A 20,591-nucleotide genomic window follows, 5' to 3' on the forward strand; every position below is an offset into this window, starting at 1 on the left:
GCTTCAGCCCCAACACGAGTTTGATTGAGCTCCAACAGAAGCTAAGAACTGCTGTGATCAGCGCTGGCCCTGGAGCTACCCAGACAAGGCAAACTCACCAGGCTACAAAGCTGTGGCCTGTGGACTGAGCATCTATTCTCAAGGGAAGGACTGAGAAATACAACCTCTGTTCCCTCTCTCACCAAACTTGACCCCTTGCTCAACAGATAATGACGCTTTAAAAGTTTAAAATTTTAGCCTTGAAAGAAAGACTGTCAATTAATCAGAAGAAGCCTTCCAAGTTGTGTACATTATAGTGAAGTGTAAATATATATCTGCTATTACAGAGGCTACTCCTTTAAACTCACAAGCCAAATAAAGCATCTATCAAACAGAAACCAACTTGAGGCCCATTTAAAAGTCTAACAATGTCTCCAAACATGCTATCCATGTTTGCTGTAAGTTAGCAGTTTTACAAAACAACCAGTTGTTAGCCAAACCCCAAGTATTGCAGACGTCTTGAAATTATTCTCCAAATGGAACTGAAGCAATTAATTGCTAGTTTCTAACTCATGATTATTGGGAAACAAAAGTAGAAGGCACACAATGGACAAAAGGTTGAGAAATGAAATGAAACTCAGGGCAGCCCTTGATCGAACTGTATTCCATCATCTTAACAAAAGCATCTGGCTCCTTCACGACCTAGCACTTGTCTGCACCATTCACATCTCCAGGTATTCCTCCAACTCCTGGGTCCCCACACCTTCCCCTCTACTGTAGGTTCCTCCTCCATCCACCCTCTGAATGCTGAAGATGCACAGAGCAGGGTTCTGGGCACTTTTCCTTTCTCAAGTCTCTCTCTAGATGACCTCGTCCATTCCTATGGGGCTTCAAAAATCATCCATAAGCTGACAACTCCCAAACTTATGTCTCTAACCCAGACTTTCCCTCTGAGGGTCAGACTCATCTAACCAACAGCTTCCTTGACATCTTCACTTGGAGGCCCAACACTAAAACTTCTAAAAATTATCCTTCATTTGCCTTACCAAAAACCAAACCCTTTGCCATCGAGTCGATTCTGACTCATAGCAACCCTACAGGACAGAGTAGAACTGCCCCATACAGTTTCCAAGGAGCGCCTTGTGGAGTCAAACTGCCGAGCTTCAGTTAGCAGCCTGAGCTCTTAACCACTTCACCACCAGGGCTCCTCATTTGCCTTAGAAAGTAGTTTTTAATGAAAAATGCCATGATTATTTTAAAGGAAAAACAATTCAATAAAGTACAAAAAACAAAGTTAAAAATCACCCCCAAATTCCACCACACAGAAAGAACCACAGTTAACATTTTTTGAACAAGTCTAGATATCTCTGTGTAAATATGTATCAAGGACAGAAAGGCAAACACCATTTTACAAAAACTGAGATAATATCATCTATGCAAGCTTTAAATTTAAACTATTAGATTTAATTTTAGTTAAATTTAACAGAAGAAACTAAAATGGAATCAAAATAATCACTCAACTTCAGAAAAGTGTGTTTTTTTGTACATAGTTCATAAAGGTTCCTCTAAGCTAAAAATATATGCTGTATTATTACATATATAATATATAAGTGCATATGGTGTATGTATGTGTGTATACAAAGAGGGCAGGTCATTATTTTTACCTACATACTTCAACTTTACAGAGTATCTACTGACTCATTACAAAGATGAAGAAATTAACATATTCTACTTTGCACTCTCCTTCCGCCCCCCATTTTTGTTACATTACTATTTTAACATTGACAAGGTTCCTAACAATTACATTCTACCTCATAACTGTTTTGCATCAGTTCTATCTCAAAATGCATTCACTGTTTCTTGAATTCTTTATTTGGATTCATCTCAATTGGTAGAATAGTGCCAAAAAGGGCTTATGGCTGCTGTCTTCCCTGAATTCTTGTATGTTTGAGAATGTCTGCCTCGTACCTCTTCCTGAGAGTTGAACCTGAGTGAGTATGACATGCTTGGATTTCACACCTTCCCTCCCTCAGGACATGGAGACAGATGATTCGTACCCCACAGGCTTCTGACATTGAAAGTTGCTGTGAAGAACTCAGAGGCCAGCCTAACTGTTCTCCCTATAGACGATGTGCAAAGAGCAATTCTTTTTTCCCTGAAGTCTAGTAAAATCCATCAGGATTTACCTTACTATTCATCATTCTGCATCAGCTTTTCTTGGAACACAGTGTGTACTCTTGAATCCACAAATTCAGATGTGCAGTATAGAGTAATGCACGCCAGCTCCAGCACTTTGGCCAAGTCACAACCTTTCTAAACCTCCATTTCCTCATAGGCAAAATGGAGATGGCAACAGAACTTGTTTCTTAAGGTAGGCCGATGGATCAAGTGAAATAATGAATGGACAAGACACTCAGCACAGTACATAACTAGTGCTCAATTAAGCTTCCCTTTGTTGAAGAAGCTTTCTTAGATTGCAGGATTTTAGATTTTTTCTATTCCTTGTGTTTGTTGTTTGTTTTCTTTTTCAGAAATACTAAATTATACACACTGTCTTGATTACTGCAGCTTTGTGGTCAGTTTTATGAATGGGAAGTATGAGTTTCCCAACTTTGTTCTTTTTCACAACTGTTTTGGCTCTTCTGAGTCCCCTGCATTTCCATATTAATTTTTTGGATCACATTCCCAATTTCTGCAAAAAAAAAAAAGAGAGAGAGAGAAAGAGAGGGAGAGAGAGAGAGCTGGCATTCTGAAAGGATTAGGTTGAATTTGTAGGTCAATATGGAGAGTATTGGGTGCAAGTGGTTAAGCACTCGACTACTAACCAAAAGGTTAGTGGTTCGAGCCCACCCAGAGGCACCTTGGAAGAAAGTCCTGGCAACGTCCTGGCAACCTGCTTCTGAAAGGTCACAGCCTTGAAAACCTTATAGAGCAGCTCTATTCTGAAACACATGGGGTCACCATGAGTCAGAATCAACTGAACGGCAACTGGTTTGGTTTTGGTTTTGGCCATCTTAACAATGTTAACTCTTTTGATCCATGATCACAAGATGTGTTACCTTTTATTTGCTGTTGTTAGATGTTGTTGAGCCAGTTCCGTCTCACAGCGACCCTGTGTACAAAAGAACAAAACATTGTCCAGTCCTGTGCCATCCTCACAATTGTTGCTATGTTTGGGCCCACTGTTGCAGCCACTGTGTCAATCCATCTCTGAGGGTCTTCCTCTTTTTAGCTGACCCTCTACTTTATCAAGCATGATGTCCTTCTCCAGGGACTGGTCCCTCCTAATAACATGTCTTGCCATCCTCACTTCTAAGGAGAATTCTGGCTGAACTTCTTCGAAGACAGATTTGTTTGTTCTTCTGGCAGTCCGTGGTATATTCAATATTCTTCATCAACGCCATAATTCAAATACATCAATTCTTTGGTTTTCCTTATACTTTATTTAGGTCTTCTTCAATTTCCTTTAGCAATGTTCTGTAGCTTTTCCTATACAAGTTTTGCGCTTCTTTTGTTAAATTTATTCCTATATATTTTGTCTTTTTTGATGCTATTATAAATGGAACTGTTTTCTTAATTTCATTTTTGGACTGTTCAATTCTGGTATACAGAACACAAGTGATTTAGATATATATTGATCTCTTATCCAATAACCTTGCTGAATTCATTTATTCATTCTAGAAGTTATTTTGTCAGTGCATTCCTTAGGATTTTCTATATACAAGATCATATCACTGGAAAAAAGAGAGAGTTTTACTTCTTTTTTTCCAATCTGGATGGCTTTTATTTCTTTTTCTTGCCTAACTGCACTGGCTAGATCCTCCAATACAATATTGAACAGAAGTAGCTACAGCAACTGTCCTTGCCTTGTACCTGGTCTTAGGGAGATAGCAACCAGTCTTTCATCATTAAATATGTTGTTAGATGCGGGTTTTTCATAGATGCTCTTCATCAGGTTGAGGAAGTTCCCGTCTGCTCCTAGTTTGTTGAGTGTTTTTATCACAAAAAGGTGTTGAATTTTGTCAACTGTTTTTTCTGCAGCTATTGAGATGATCATGTAGTTCTGTCCTTTATTACATTGTATTACATTAACTGATTCCTGGATGTTAAATCAACTTCGTATTCCTGAAATGAATCTCACTTAGTCACAGTCTGAAATCCTTTTTATGTGTTGCTGGTTTCAGTCTGAGTTGCCCGTACCACATGACTAGCAAGTATCAGAGGTGGTGCGGAACCTGAGATCCACCTGACTCACACCTTGTTCCTCCTCTCTGTCCCATCAGTCCGTTTCTGCTTGCAGAACAAAGTCCAAAAGACAAGCGGTCAGAGCTGCCAAGATGAGGCTTTAAGTTATAAATGCGGGAGGAAAAAGACATAAAGGGGGAAGCAGAGGGAATGGCATAGCTCAGGGTTTACCCTGAAGTCCAAGCATCTTGAATTTAATTCCTTCCTCACAAAGGGCCTCTGGCACACAGGCCGGGTGGGAGCATTGTTTGCAGCGTTGAAGCCGCCTTTATCCTGTGGATAAACACTTCCCCGTGAGAAGACTTTGGCAAAAGCGTATGCTCCCCGACTGAGGAAGCATGATAGCATGGAGGACGGAGCCAAAGATTTTAGGTCAAAAGACTCAAGTTCTAGCTCTGGTTTTACGACACCTCACCATTTGTAAGACAACCCCCTTGATCTCTCAGGGCTTCAGCGTGCTCATCTATATAATGGGGATAATAATACCTACGTCACTAAATTGCAAATAAGAAACTTAATAAGCATATAAATATTATAGTCTTTCATGGAGATATATTAAAGGGTTACTTTTAAAAATAAGGATATCTGCCATTACCTCCTTTATTTTCTAACATTGTTTTGGAAGGGCTGGCAATAGAGCAGGAGAGAGATAGAAGATGAAAAAATATTAGAAAGGAAGAAATGGCAACAACAAAAAATCATTTATCTGTCATATAAGGAGTTCAGTACAGTAGCTAATAGTCTTATATTGCTATCCTTGTCAGCCTCCAAGATTCAGCTCTGGTAGCATCTTCCATGAGCTGTCCTTGAACTTCCACACTGAAAAGACCCTTCCTCTAGGCTCACAGAGTTCTCTGGGTGTTTCTCCGCCAACGTGGCCCCCATACTGTTTATGACCTGTGTCCTCATGAGATCGTAAGTTTCTTAAGAGCACTTTCCATGGTTTACTCATCCTAGTGACCCTGGTGCCAAGCACAGTGTCTGGAACATAGGAGGCAATCAATAAATGCTTGTGTTAGTGAATTTAAAAATCAAAAGCATTCCTATATGTGAAAATATAATGGAAAAAATAATAATCCTATTCACAAAGCAACAAAAATAGAAAAGATCTGTAAATAAAACAAACTTACTGAAGGAAAAAAGTGCTGGCAAACGGAAAAAGATATCATGGTCATGGATGAGAGAAGGTTTACCAAAGGTTTACCTCCATTTTCCGAATAATGTGTAGGGTTAATGAAAATTCAACCAAATCCCAACAGGATCTTTCTTGGAACATAACAAAATTATCCTAAAATTCATCTACAAGTATAAACAGAGAACAGCAAAGGATATTCTGAAAGATAAGAGTAATAAGTGGTTACTATCCTTTCAGATGTTGAAACTCAGTATAAAAGAAATAATTATTAAACAGTGTCGTATTGGTGGAATACAAGATTGTTGTTTTCGGGTGCCGTCAGGTCAACCCCAACTCATAGTGACCCTATGTACAATAAAATGAAACAATGCCCAGCCCTACACCATCCTCACAATTGTTACTATGCTTGAGCCCATCATTGTGGCCACTATGTCAATACAAGATTAGCAGAACAAAATAGAAAAGCCAGAAATTACTGTTGTATCTAAAATTTTAATGAATGACTAAAAATATATATGATAGAAAATACGAAAAGGAGAGAGAAGATAATTTTAAAGTGGCACTAGAATGTGAGAAAAACATTAGAGTCATGTCTAATATCATACCCTAAAATAAATCCCAAGTATATTTGGAAACTGAAAGTTGTTTGTTCATTTGTTTTTTAACGGAAAATGGTTGAAAACTTTTCAAATTCTGTCTTAGGCTAGGTACTCTACAGAAACAAAGCCAGCGAAGCATATATGTGTTAGAGAGACAGATTTATTTCAAGGAAATGGCTCATGCAGTTGTGGAGGCTGGCAAGTCCCAAATCTGTGGGTCAGGTGTTAGGCTGTAGGATTCTCCTGACTCACATGGTTGCAGGGCTGACAAACCCAAAATCGGCAGGTCAGATGGTAGACTACTGGCTCACGGGGCTGTGGGAGCTGGTGAATCCCAAAATCTGCAGGTCAAGCAGCAGGCTGCTGGCTCACATCCCAAGAACCAGAAGTCAGAGTATCACAAGTCAGATCAAGAGCCAGTGAGCTCTGCCATATGTATTGGACGCAGGCCACATCCCCAAGGAAATACCCCTTACATCACATTACAAAATGGAGGATAATTATATAACACTGAGAATCAAGGCCTAGCCACGTGGATACATAACATTAATCATCACAAATCCCTAGAGGGGATATATCCCAATACTTAAGCTTTAAAACAATAAAATTAATTTAATTTAAAAAGATAATTAAGACTGGACTGTGGGACATAAAATGATACTCGTGAAGAGTGTGCTTCTTAGCTCAAATACATACACAAGACTAAATGGGCAGCTTCTGTCTGAAGGTGAAATGAGAAGGCAGAGAGGACCAGGAGCTGGTTGAATGGACATGGGGAATCAGAGCTGGAAAAGAGGAGTATGCTGTCACAGTACAGTGAGAGCAATTAGGGTCACATAACAATGTATGTATAAATTTTTGTATGACAGACTGACTTGAATTGTAAACTTCCACTTAAAGTACAATAAAATAAAATGAAAAAAAGAAATATGACCCCAAGCAATGATGCTACAGAGTTGTTGCTGGGGTTTCCCCCTTTCTGGATGATTAATTATAACTTAATAACAAATAACTTTTCAAAGATTTACTTAGCATGTTCCTCTTTATCCAATACCAATCAGTTTCATTTAGTAAATGGCTCCAAACAAACATTAAGCAAGCAGCTGGCTGCTAAGACAATTCTAGTTTGAAAGGTGTTAAGAAACATGCTATAAAAATTAGTTCTTAGATTATCACTTTAAATAATACTGAAAATAAACAAGATACAGTTGACTCTTAGACAAAACTGGTTCTTTTTTCTCCACAGAGGGATAATAATTCTAAGTTCACAGGTATGATCAATAAATACACAGTTTGAGATGCTACGTTAAAAATAAAAAGATAATCATTTCAACTATGCATTAATTTAAACTTTATGGGCAACTTAAAAATGGAAAACTACGGATTGGCAAAGTATCCAGAACAAATACAATAAAGGATTAACAAATACATGATACAAAGAGTTTATTCAAGTTGTAAGAAATACACTACTTCCAAAAATTGGACAGAAGGTATAAACAGACAAAAACTAATAAGATTAAAAACAGAGTTGGGACATGATCCAGCAATACCACTCCTAGGTATACTCCCAAAAGAACTGAAAACATATGTCCACACAAAATCTTGTACAGAATGTTCACAGCAGCATTATTCATGATAGCCAAAAAGTGGAAACAATCTAAATGTCCATCAGCTGATGAATGGATAAATAAAATGTGGTCTAGCCATATAATAATTGTTACTCAGAGATAAAAAGGAATGAAGTACTGATACATACTACAACATGGATGAACCATGCTGTAAAACCTTGTTTATGCTCAAGAAGCCAGTCACAAAAGACCACATATTGTATGACTCCATTTATATAAAATGTTCAGTATAGGCAAATCTATAGAGAAAGAAAGAGATTAGTGGTTGCCTAGAGCTAGGAGAGCAATGTTGGGAAATGGGAAGTGGGTACAGGTTTCTTTTTGGGCTGATAAAAATATTCTAAAATCTATTGTGGTAATGATTGTACAACTCTGTGAATATACTAAAAACCACTGAATTTTACAATGTAAATGAGTGAACTGTACAATGTGTTAATCACATCCCAATTGTGCTGTAACTTAAAAAAAAAAAAAAGAAATATCACTAACTACTAAGCAAACTGGAAAAAATGTCAACTTCACTGATAATCAAAGAAATGCAAGCTAAAACTGCAAGGTGCCATTTTCACCTACAAATCAGCAAAATAATTTTTAAACAATAACAACTCTCTCAAGGCTGCAAGGCAACCACTAACCTCATGTACTGTCAAAGTTAGAAGACACTGGTATAACTTGCAGAAAGCAATTGTACACAATATGTAGTAATTAGAATGGTAAAAATATCCCCACTTCTGGAAATTTGCCCTTAGAAAATAATGCAAAGCAAGGAAAAACCTACCTGAAGGAAGCTGGCATCACAACATTATTTATAACAATAGGTTATACCCAGCAATAGGTTAATTACCATATTTTTTCACAAATAACACTCCCACATAAATAACACGACCACACACACACACACACACACAAACACACATATCGTACCTAGGAAAATAACGTGCAAAAAACGTACGTGTGCTTTATTTGCATAAAAATACAGTGTATCATAGATGCCATACACTTGATGAGATCTTATGTAGCCAGGAAAACACTTCGAAGTTCTGACATAATGTTAAGTGAAAAAAAGGCAGATACAGACTTCCTTGTTGCTGTTGCTAGGTGTCGCTGAGTCGATTCCAACTCATAGCGACCCCATGTGACAGAGGAGAACTGCCTCATAGGATTTTCTAAGCTGTAATCTTTACAGAAGCAGATCGATAGGTATTTCTTCTATGGAGCCTCTGGGTAGGTTCCATTCGCCAACTGTTTGGATAATAGCCGAGTGCTTAACCATTGCACCACCAGAGCTCCTTATATCTTAAATGCTATAAAATTACAGGACAAAGACTGGCAAGGAATTCACGAAAATTAAAATAAGCTACTTTTCTGATTTCCAGACTTTGATAATTCAGTTTAAGCGGTTTGCAGCCTTCTACCCCAGAGAGTCAGATGGCTGGCCGGCGCAAAGCCAGGTGCCTAGAGCAGAACACACTGCCGGGACAGTCAGTTTCTTGACATTTGTTTAAGGAAGTATTTATTTAGATTGATTACATTAAGCTATGAACTGTAACCTCCTGCTTTGGCTTGGGTCAAAAGGTAGAGCCTGGAAAGGCGGAGGGAAAAAAGAAACTTTTTTCCTGATGGTGTCACATTTTAAAGTCAAAAGCACGGCCACATGGGCCTCTAGAGTCACACCCTGCCCTTCTCATCAGCAACACTGAGTCCTTTTCCTAGGACACCTGGTTTGAACTGAAGACACACAGTAACCTTGATCTAATCCGGTTCTGAACGCAACATCTCAGCTGTCACCGCAAGTTCTTGTCGAGAGGACGTAACAAATACAAGGCACGACCACGCTGACCAGCGAACAACTGGGGGGCCTCATGCCTTGATGATCATCAGTCTGGACTGGGCACTGCAGTCTCTGAAGACCTGCTGTTTCTTCTTGAGACCTTAGCACTAGAACAGCAAATAAAAAGTCTACTGATACCCTGTAATTTAGCATTAACTTCTTTTCTAAAATAGGGTGTATAGAAGTGAACTGTCGGCAGAAGGTAAAGTTCCAGCCTGGCGCTGCTTGTGCCTCAAGGAAGCCACAAGCAGCTGGGTGGCTGGTGCACGCAAAGGACAGAGGTGGGATGACTTCATGGGCCAAAAGCAGGGCTCGTATTATGATCTTCAAGGATGAAGTCATCTTTATTCCTATCACTGCGCCTCTAGAAGGTCCTTGTGGGGCAGATAACTTTATTTCCTGTTGGCATAATGCCACTATCTGTAGATAAACAAATCAAGGCCATCCGACGTCACTCCTAATTCTATCCGCTCCAATTTGATTTATTTGACTAGATTATTTTTATATGCACAGTTTTAGAGGTATCTTTTATTCCCTTTCAGAGAACAAAGTGTAAGAGAAAACTATGAGTAGGGGTCTATAACCCTACTATAACAAGGACAACACTAGACAAATACTTAATGCACGCAGTGTTCCTGTATTCAAATTCTCTTTGGTTCTGTATCTACAGGTGGCACAAAGAGGAAGAACACCATGTGGAAAGGTCCCAGTGCTCTGCCTGGTATACACTGGTCCTCAGTAAATGCGGGTTCTCTGGCCCCAGGAAATCAGGCAACCCGGGCATTATTAGCCCACCATGAAAATGGAGAACTGAAGCACACAGAAACAAATGAGTAGATCAACGTCACATAGCCAGGGGTGAACAGAAACCAGACACAGGGACTCGCAAGATGTGAGCCCATTAGCTTCAGTACAAGAGAGGGGGAGTCAAATTCTCCTGAAAAAAAATTATTGCATAAGCATTCCCCTCAAAATTCTTTAACATTTTTAACAAAATAGCATGTTTATAATAGTCTAGATTTTAATCTAAATATCTAAAATCTTCTAGGCTAGGTTTCCTGAAAAAAAATTCTATAGCCAGGTGACACAGGGACAGTCAGTGACAACAAAGCTAACATTTACTGTGTACCAAATATGTATGGGGAGTGTCTTAGTCATCTAGTGCTGCTGAAACAGAAATACCACAAGCGGATGGCTTCAACAAACAGAAGTTTATTCTCTCACAGTCTAGTAGGCTAGAAGTCCAAATTCAGGGCATCAACTTCAGGCGAAGGCCTTCTCTCTCTGTCAGCTCTGGAGGAAGGTCCTTGTCATCATCTTTCCTTGGTCTAAGAGCTTCTCCGTGCACGAACCCCAGGTACAAAGGACGCACTATACTTCTGGCACTGCTTTCTTGGTGGTATGAGGTCCCCACGTCCCTCTGCTCTCTTTTATGTCGCAAAAGAGACTGGCTTGAGACACAACCTACTCTTATAGATTGAGTGCCGCTTCACTAATATAACTGCTGCTAATCTCATCTCGTTAACATCATAGAGATATGATTTACAATACACAGGAAAATCACATCAGATGACAAAATGGTGGACAATCACACAATACTGCCTATCATGGCCTAGCCAAATTGTTACACATTTTGGGGGAGGGGGGCACAATTCAATCCATAACAGCAAAGTACATGAGTTAACCCATTTATCGTCATAACAGCCTTATACCAATTTCTGGGGCAGAGAGAGGTTCAGTTACTTCCCCAAAGTCACACACCTAAGAGGTAGCAAGGCCAGGATTCCAATACTAGCACTCACTTAACCACTATGCTCTATTGCCTCTCACAGATTAAGCTGGCACCTCAAGGGGAAGCCTAGGTCAGTCTCCCTTCTGAAAAGTCACTGCCCTTAAAGAAACAACCATCTCTACCATCACCAAACTACCCACTATGAGAAAAACTCAGAGAAAGCGCTGCATCAGAAACATGATTTGGTAGTTGTAGATCACGAAAAAACATTGGCTACCACACTCCAAACTGTCCTCAAAAGCTCCCCAAATTTTACTCTTGCTAGTGAATGAAGTTAATAACCAATACTAATAAACAATATACCAAAATCTCCTGGCAAACAGAAGTTTCTTTGCCATAGAATGGCTGAGAAATGAGGGAAGAACCTCTGAACTTCTGCCTCTGCCCAGCAGATCAAATACAGGAACCGACTGTGGGATTTTCTACTTTAGAGGGCTGCCTACCCAGAACATTAAAGCACTATTTGCATAGGCTTGCCCAAGGCTTTTACTTCTTTCAGAGGCTGTTTCTCTAACATTTGCTGTTTTCAATTCAGCATGATTCTTAGTCATTTAAACTAAAAAAAAAAAAAAAATTTTTTTTTTTAAGGGCAAGCAGATATCCTCTGCATAGCACACAATTTGCTTGCCATGTAAAATCCCTTGAACTTCCACCAAGTCCATGGGCACTGAAGGAAGGTCATTTTCCTCCCTGACATCTTTTTTTTTTTTTTAAATTGTACTTTAGATGAAGGTTTACAGAACAAACTAACTTTTCATTAAAAAATCAGTACACATATTGTTTTATGACATTGGTTACCAACCCCACGACATTTCAACACTCTCTCTTCTTGACATTGGGTTCCCTATTACCAGCTTTCCTGCCCCCTCCTGCCTTCTAGTCCTTGCCCCTGGGCTGGTGTGCCCCTGTAGTCTCATTTTGTTTTATGGGCCTGTCTAATCTTTGGCTGAAGGGTGAACCTCAGGAGTGACTTCAGTACTGAGCTAAAAGGGTGTCTGGGAGTCATACTCTCGGGGTTTTTCCAGTCTCTGTCAGGCCAGTAACTCTCGTCTTTTTTTGTGAGTTAGAATTTTGTTCTACAGTTTTCTCCAGCTCTGTCTGGGACTCTCTATTGTGATCCCTGTCAGGGCAGTCAGTGGTGGTAGCTGGGCACCATCTAGTTGTGCTAGACTCAGTCTGGTGAAGGCTGTTGTAGTTGTGGTCCATTAGTCCTTTGGACTAATCTTTCCCTTGTGTCTTTGGTTTTCTTCATTCTCCATTGCTCCTAAAGGGGTGAGACCAGTGGAGTATCTTAGATGGCCGCTCACAAGCTTTTAAGACCCCAAATGCTACTCACCAAAGTAAAATGTAGAACATTTTCTTTATAATCTATGTCATGTCAATTGAGCTAGATGTTACCTGAGACCATGGTCCCCACAGCCCTCTCCTCCCTAATTCTGATCTTTCAACAGAAAACTTCTTCAGCACCTGTTGTTGCTATTAGGTGCCATCGAGTCAGTTCTGACACGTAGCAACCCTACCTTCAACAAAAGGAAATACTGCCAGATCCTGCACCATCCTCACAATAGTTGCTATGTTTGAGCCCACTGTTGCAACCACTGTGTCAATCCATCTCTTTGAGAGTCTTCCTCTCTTTCACTGACCCTCTACTTTACAAAGCATGATGTCCTTCTACAGGGACTGGTCTCTCCTGATAACAAGTTGAAAGTACGTGACACAAAGTCTCACCACCCTCGCTTCTAAGGAGCATTCTGGTTGTACTTCTTCCAAGGCAGATTTGTTCATTCTTCTGGCAGCCCATGGTATATTCAATATTCATCAACACCATAATTCAAAGGCATCAATTCTTCTACAGTCTTCCTTAGTCACTGTCCAGCTTTCGTATGCATATGAGGCAACTGAAAATACCATGGTTTGGGACAGGAGCACCTTAGTCCTCAAAGTGACATCTTTGCTTTTGAACACTTTAAAGAGGCCTTTCACAACAGATTTGCTGAATGTAATATGTTGTTTCATTTCTTGACTGCTGCTTCCATCGGTGTTGCTTGTGGATCCAAGTAAAATGAAATCTTGACAACTTCAATCTATTTTCCGTTTATCATGATGTTGCTTATTGGTCCAATTGTGAGGATTTTTGTTTCTTTATGTTGAGGTGTAATACATACTGAAGGCTTGTAGTCTTTGATGTTCATCAGTGCTTCAAGTCCTCTTCACTTTCAGCAAGCAAGGTTGTGTCAGCTGCACATCGCAGGCTGTTAATGAGCCTTCCTCCAATCCTGATGCCATGTTTTTCTTCATATAGTTTGGTTTCTTGGATTACTTGCCAGCATACAGATTGAATAAATATGGTGAAAGGATACAACCCTGATGCACATCTTTTCTGATTTTAAACCACTCAGTATCTCCCTGTTCTGTTCGAAGGGCTGTCTCTTGGTCTATGTACAGGTTCCACCTGAGCACAATTAAGTGTTCTGGAATTCCCATTCTTCACAACGTTATCCATAATTTGTTATGATCCACACAGTTGAATGCCTCTGCATAGTCAATAAAACACAGGTAAACATCTTTCTGGGATTCTCTGCTTTTAGCCAAGATCCATCTGACATTAGTAATGACAGCCCTCGTTCCATGTCCTCTTCTGAATTTGGCTTGATTTTCTGGCAGTTCCCCGTCGACGTATTGCTACAACCACTTTTGAATGATCTTCAGTAAAATTCTACTTTTGTGTGGTATTAATGATATTGTTCGATAATTTCCACATTCTGTTGGATCACCTTTCTTTGGAATGGCCACAAATATGATCTCTTCCAGTTGGTTGGCCAGGTAGAGCTGTCTTCCAAATTTCTTGAGTGCTTCCAGTGTTGCATCCGTTTGTTGAAACATCTCAATTAGTATTCTGTCATTTCCTGGAGCCTTGTTTTTCACCAATGACTTCAGTGCAGTTTGGATCTCTTTTTTCAGTACCATCGGTCCTTAGTCATATGCTACCTCCTGAAAAGGCTGAATATCAACCAATTATTTTTGGTACAGTGATTCTGTGTATTCCTTCCATCTTCTTTTGAGGCCTCCTGTGTCATACAATATTTTGCCCATAGAATCCTTCAAAATTGTAACTCAAGGCTTAAATTTTTAATTCAGTTCTTTCAGCTTGAGAAATGCTAAGCAGTTCTTCCCTTTTTGTTTTTTAACTCTAGGTCTTTGCATATTTCATTATAATACGTACTTTGTCTTCTAGAGTTGCCCCTTGAAATCTTCTGTTCAGTTCCTTTACGAGATCATTTCTGCCTTTCACTTTAGCTACTCTACATTGATGAGCAAGTTTCAGAGTCTCTTCTGACATCCATTTTGGTCGTCTTTTCTTTCCTGTCTTTTTAATGACTTTTTGCTGCCTTCATGTACAATGTCTGTCTTAGTTATCTAGTGCTGCTATAACAGAAATACCACAAGTGGATGGCTTTAATAAAGAGAAATTTATTCTCTCGAAGTCTAGAAAGCTAGAAATCCAAATTCAGGGTGCCAGTTCCAAGGGAAGGCTTTCTCTCTCTGTCGGCTCTGGGGGAACATCCTTGTCATCAATCTTCCCCTTGCCTAGGAGCTTCCCGCAGGAACCCTGCATCCAAAGGACATGCTCTGCTCCCGGTGCTGCTTTCTTGGTGTCTCTCTGCTTGCTCTACTCTTTTATATCTCAAAAGAGATTGACTCAAGACACAACCTAAACTTGTAGATTGAGTTCTGCCTCATTAACATAACTGCCTTTATCCTACCTCATTAACACCACAGAGGCAGGGTTTACAATACATAGGGAAAATCACACCAGATAACAAAATCATGGACAATCACACAGTACTGGGAATCATGGCCTAGCCAAGCTGACACACATTTTGGGGGGACACAATTCAATCCATAAAATTCCACCCTTTGGACACCAAAAATTCATATCCTTGCCACATTCACCCCATCATATCATAGCAAAAGTCTTAAAGTAACTCCAAGTCCAAAATCTAAAAATTCCTCTTCATCTGTGAAATCTAGAATACAAGTTATCTGCTTCCAAAGCACAATGGTGGAACAGGCACAGGCTAGACATCTCCATTACAAACGGGAAAAATTGGAAAGAAAGAAAGGATAACAGGCACCAAGCAAGTCAGCAGAACACATAACATTAGCTCTCAAGGCTTGAAAATAACCCTCTGTTCTCTGAGACCACTTGGGCAATGGCCCTGCCCTCCAAACTCTAGGTTTTGGCCACACTCTCTGTATTCTGGGGGGAGGTCCCTTGACACTGGGCTTCAGCTCCACCTTCCAGGCCCACTGGAATGGCAACTCTGCTCCCTTGAATTTGGGCGGCCTCATTCTCCTAGTGCATGGAAGTGGTGACTCCACCTTCTGAGACCCCAGGGGTCATGGCCCCATCTTTTGAGACTGAGGCAGCTCTGATTCCTGTGTTCCTTGTCTCTTCAGCTTCTGCTTCCTTGATACTGGTGCAGTGGAGTGCCTCCAGGCACTTATCAGTGGAGCTAAAGAACATGGGCAGCAAGGCCCAAGGGGCCAAGAGGCCAAGGAACCAGGAAGCAGAAGCTGAAGAGACAAGGACCACAAGAAGCAGAGTTCCCTCAGTCTCAAAGGGTAGGGCTACGAACTCTCAAGTCTCAAAGGGTGGAGTTACTACTCAGACGGACTAGGAGAAGTTGTGGAATAACATCAAGGGTGTTGTCTTAGTTATCTAGTGCTACTATAACAGAAATACCACAAGTTGATGTATTTGCAATGAAGAAATCATTGGTCTTCCAAAATTCTATCATGTGATCTCCAGTGTCCTTTCTATCACCAAGGCCATATTTTCCAACTACTGATCCTTCTTCTTTGTCTCCAATTTCCACACTCCAATCAACAGTAATTATCAATGCATCTAGATTGCATGTTTGATCAACTTCGGACTGCAGAAGTTGATACAAATCTTCAATTTCGTCATCTCTGGCCTTAGTGGTTGGTGCATAAATTTTAATAATGTTCATATTAACTGGTCTTCCTTGTAGGCTATGGATATTACCCTATCACTGACAGCACTGTACTTCAGGATAGATCTTGAAATGTTCTTTTTCATGATGAATGCAATGATATTCCTCTTCAATTTGTCATTCCCAGCCCCTGCTACTGTCAAAATAAATGTTTGGCTCATTCAACTCTTTCATTGCTAATATCCCAGCTTGCTGGCATCTGGGGAGGCCCAAAGTGGTTTCCCATAAAGGAAAACCCATACTGTAAAATCAGAGACAGAAATCTGAAAGTCATCCACATATCCTGAGATTTAACTCTAGGCCAAAGTAGCTTACCTGTGTTACTAAGATCTATGGCTCACTTGCTCAAATACCTATTGAGCATCTTGTATATGTAAAGGTGTGGGGCTCTGTATTTGTTTGAGGTGGTCTAGGATAACAGTGAGTGAGCACTAAGCTAGCTGTCAGGAGAGCTGAGTCATAATCTCAGCTTTGGACCTAATTTCCTGTGTGTCCTTAACTTCTTTTGCAATCTTTGAAATCTCTTCCAGATCTAACATCTTATGATCATCGCTTCCCTAAAACCATGAAAAATATTTCTTTTAACTCCTATTATTCTACGCATCTCCTTGATGGTCCAGCTAAAGAACCCAGCAGTGAGGGGTGGTTATGAATAAATACAAGAGGAAGTACTCCCGGATCTGCCAATTCCTACATCACTGAAGATCCATGTAACAGATGAACCTCCTTTCTTGCAGCCAGGAGAAAGCAGCCCAACATGAAAGAGCTGGACAACAGCAGAGTAAGGTGCAAAATAAGGGCCTTTGGTAGTGAGGCCCCTCAGTGTGGTCAACAAGAGCAGCTTAGGTGGGTAAGCAGGTTCTCTGCTGTCAAGCACTCGCCATCATGGAGGCAGACAGTGAAAATAATGAGGATTTTAAAAGCAGGCTGTGTGATCATTCCGCTGAAGATCACATCATAAATTCTGAATAGCAGAAAAAGAAAAAACATCCCTTCTCATGGAAGCCTTCTGGTGGAATAGACAACATTTTAGCAAGACAGCCAAATATCTTCCTGAATTCCACGACATTATGAACCATGATTTATAATCCATTCTGGGTTAAGCCAGGTCAAACACCACCCCCATCATTCTCATCCACGTCTTCCTCTCTTGTAATTTTCACTCTACTCGTCCTGCCTCCCTCCTAAAAGGCAACTCTGATCCTCATTGCATAGGCCAACATATGCAAGAAAGGTGTATGAGGCTAAAAGTAGTTCATCTCTACATCTACAAAATAACAAAAACTAGCAAGATTTTAGTAGTCCCTCTCTCTTCCAAAGGAGTCCTGATGGTGCAGTAGTTAAGCACTTGGCTGCTAACCAAAAAGTCAGTGGTTTGAACCCACCAGCTTCTCTGTGGGAGAAAGATGTGGCAGTCTACTTCCATAAACATTACAGCCTTGGAAACCCTATAGGGCAGTTCTACTCTGTCCTATAGGGTCTCTATGAGTCGGAATCAACTCAACGGCAATGGGTTTGGTTTTTTGGTTTCTTTATTCTAATTCTTATGGAAACAGAGAACCCATAGGATTGACAGAGGACAAGCTTGGGTAGGGACTGCTAGGAGCTATTGTGTGTTATTAATAATAATAAATGACATTTACCAAGAATCCAATATGTTCTGGAATCTAGGCTAACTGCCTTTATTTGCATGACCTTATTTAATCCCTCACCAGCCGCTCTGTAGGAGAAGGATGTTGCAGTCTGCTTCCATAAAGATTATAGCCTTGGAAACCCTAGATTCTACTCTGTCCTATACGGTCACTCTGAATCAGAATCCACCTGATGGCAACAGGTATACAATCCCCACAAGGACTCCAGGAAGTTGAAACTATTATTATACCATTTTTACAGATGGGAAAATCAAGGCTGAGAGGTGAAGGAACTTAGTAAAGAGCAGAACCAAAAGACAGTAATCCTTCTAAACAGACAAGCTGTCCACACCTCCCTGGCCCTATCCAGCCTCCAGTCTACTCTCCCTGGGCATGTGAGCTCAGGGCCTCTTACTCATTCTCTGCTCAAGTGGCCCTCCTGTCAGCTGCTGGTTTCCCCTGCCCACATCACAGGCAAACCATTGACAATTGGGAGGAAACCATCCCCGATACTGTCAGGAGATACACAACCTGCTCCATGCATGTCAATTGTGAGTCCCCAGCAGATCTTTGCCATACCTACCAAGGTAATGCCTTCCAAACCCCAATCAGCAGTTTTAGCATATTGTCCATGCAAGTACAAATGAAGTTTGACCCATTTTTGTTTAGGATTAGTAGGAATGATTAGCCAGCTTCAGGCTACTGAGGGTGTAACCAGATGCATACTGTCATTTCTGCTCAGGGAATGTGAAAATGCTTCACGAACACTGAAACATCTATTTTCACAAGGTGCCACAATCACCACCATCTTCTCCTTCACATTAAGGAACTCAAGCTTCGCACCCAGAGGCAGACAAGCTGAAGGCTCTGCAGAGAAGTTGACCACAGTTTTCTACAATCTGAATTGAATTAAAGAATTTATATATATCAGGTGGAATGAACACATGGTCTTCACTTACCTTTTCTATCTCCTGAAGGTACAGGAGTGCAATGTCCCCTGCTTTCTCATAACAGGTGATGACATCCTGTTCCCGGTCCACATGGAGGTTACTGGTAGAAGAGGAAATAGGCAACTTCTCTAAACAAAGTCCTAAAAAATATGAGACACAAAAACTGAGTAAGTTCTTTTTCTTGGGGCTTAATTTTTAATATTGCAATAGAAGGCCAGAAAAGGGTCCCAGGATATCATAGGCTGTCAGAAAAGCAGACTCTCCACCCACTCTCTTTAGGGACAAAATAGAACATTAAAATAGAGCCCCAAAAGAAATATACATAAATTACAGAAGAAAGAGAACCTTAAATATACAGAAAGCTCCATGTGACTTTGATATCTGGGTTGAGAAATTGACCAGGTACTTTACCATGACCCCATTCAGACCTAAGAAAGACTTCCATTCAAATATGTCCCAAGGTCTTAAAGAATTTATTTAAAATAAGTAAAGCTAGGGTCACAGAAAAATACTAACTAAAGGAGTATCTTCTAACCTAAAATGTACACTTGATCAAATGAATTATAACAAGAGTCCCAGTTACCAGGAAAATCTTCCAGCAATAGGTCAACTCTCCATCTTGGCGTTCTGCAGGAACACATAAACCAACTCTTAGTTCTGGGTCAAAGAAACACCCAGAGCCTATTTTATGGGCATTTCTTTGGAGATGGAGGAGATAACTCCTTATAAAGAGAGATTTCAAGGGTGGGACACAGGAAAGCATGAAACGCTGGAAAAACAAGAATGCTGAGAGAAGCAGCTGTGCTCTGAACCCAGCACCAACCTCTGCCCCTGACCCCAGCGATCAGCCTGCAGCAGGTCAGGCTCTGTGTCACCACCCACAAAGGGAAGCAGAGAAAGTCCTCTGTGATGTATGTACACACATATTACACACATTCCACTCCATGTCAAAGTGTGAGAGATCTAATATTGACAGAAACGGGGTACTGAATTAGAAGGGACCAGAGAGATTGCCTGGCCAAACCCACTGATTTTACTGATGAAGACACTGAGATCTGCCAGGGTCCAAAATCTCAGTCAGTTAACGGGAGAACCGAGACCAGAACTTGGGTCTTTGGCCTCCCAGACAACACCCATCATGTTGGTTGCTGATTTCGGAGCAGACACCACTACAGAGAGTGGACCGGACACACTAAACATGTGAAAATGACCCATAGCCTCATGCACATCCCTTTGAGAATGGTTTCACCCAAGTGGCTCTGATCAGTGATAGTCCCTCTAGGCTGAAGAAAGCCACAGGAGATGTACTTCACATGAAGGAGAAACCACTTCTATTCTCAGGGAGCCAACAATGAAGGACAGTGTAACCGGGAGCTCAGAGGTTACCGCTTTGCCACAGAAGGACCACCTAGATTTTCTCCTATGCTATCTTCCAGAAGTTTTATAGTTTTGTGTTTTCCATTTAGGGCTATGATTCATTTTAATTTCTGTGAAAGGTCTGAGTCTGTATCTAGAATTTTATTTTTGCATGTTGATGACCAGCTGTTCTAGCACCATTTGTTGAAAAAACTATCTTTTCTCATTGAATTGCCTTGGCTCCTTTGTCAAAGATCAGGTGGCTATATTTGAGTAGGTCTATTTCTGGGCTCTCTTCTTCTTTTTTAAATTTTATTTTGTTGTTGTTGTTGTTGTTGAGAATATACACAGCAAAACATACACCAATTTAACAGTTTCTACATGTACCATTCAGTGACACTGATCACACTCTTCAAGTTGTGCAACC

General features: G+C 40.5%; 1 protein-coding gene across 1 annotated transcript in view; it reads right to left on the reverse strand.

Annotated features, from left to right (window-relative positions):
- TTC7B (tetratricopeptide repeat domain 7B) overlaps positions 1-20,591 on the reverse strand; it is a 271,431-nt gene that overhangs the window by 200,784 nt on the left and 50,056 nt on the right. Inside the window, exon 3 of the mRNA XM_023731656.1 lies at positions 18,818-18,948. Within this exon, the coding sequence (XP_023587424.1) occupies positions 18,818-18,948 (131 nt within the window). The remainder of the gene's footprint in view (positions 1-18,817; positions 18,949-20,591) is intronic.

The sequence above is a fragment of the Trichechus manatus genome, unplaced genomic scaffold (genome assembly GCF_000243295.1).
Source record: "Trichechus manatus latirostris isolate Lorelei unplaced genomic scaffold, TriManLat1.0 scaffold00045, whole genome shotgun sequence".
NCBI lineage: Eukaryota > Metazoa > Chordata > Mammalia > Sirenia > Trichechidae > Trichechus > Trichechus manatus.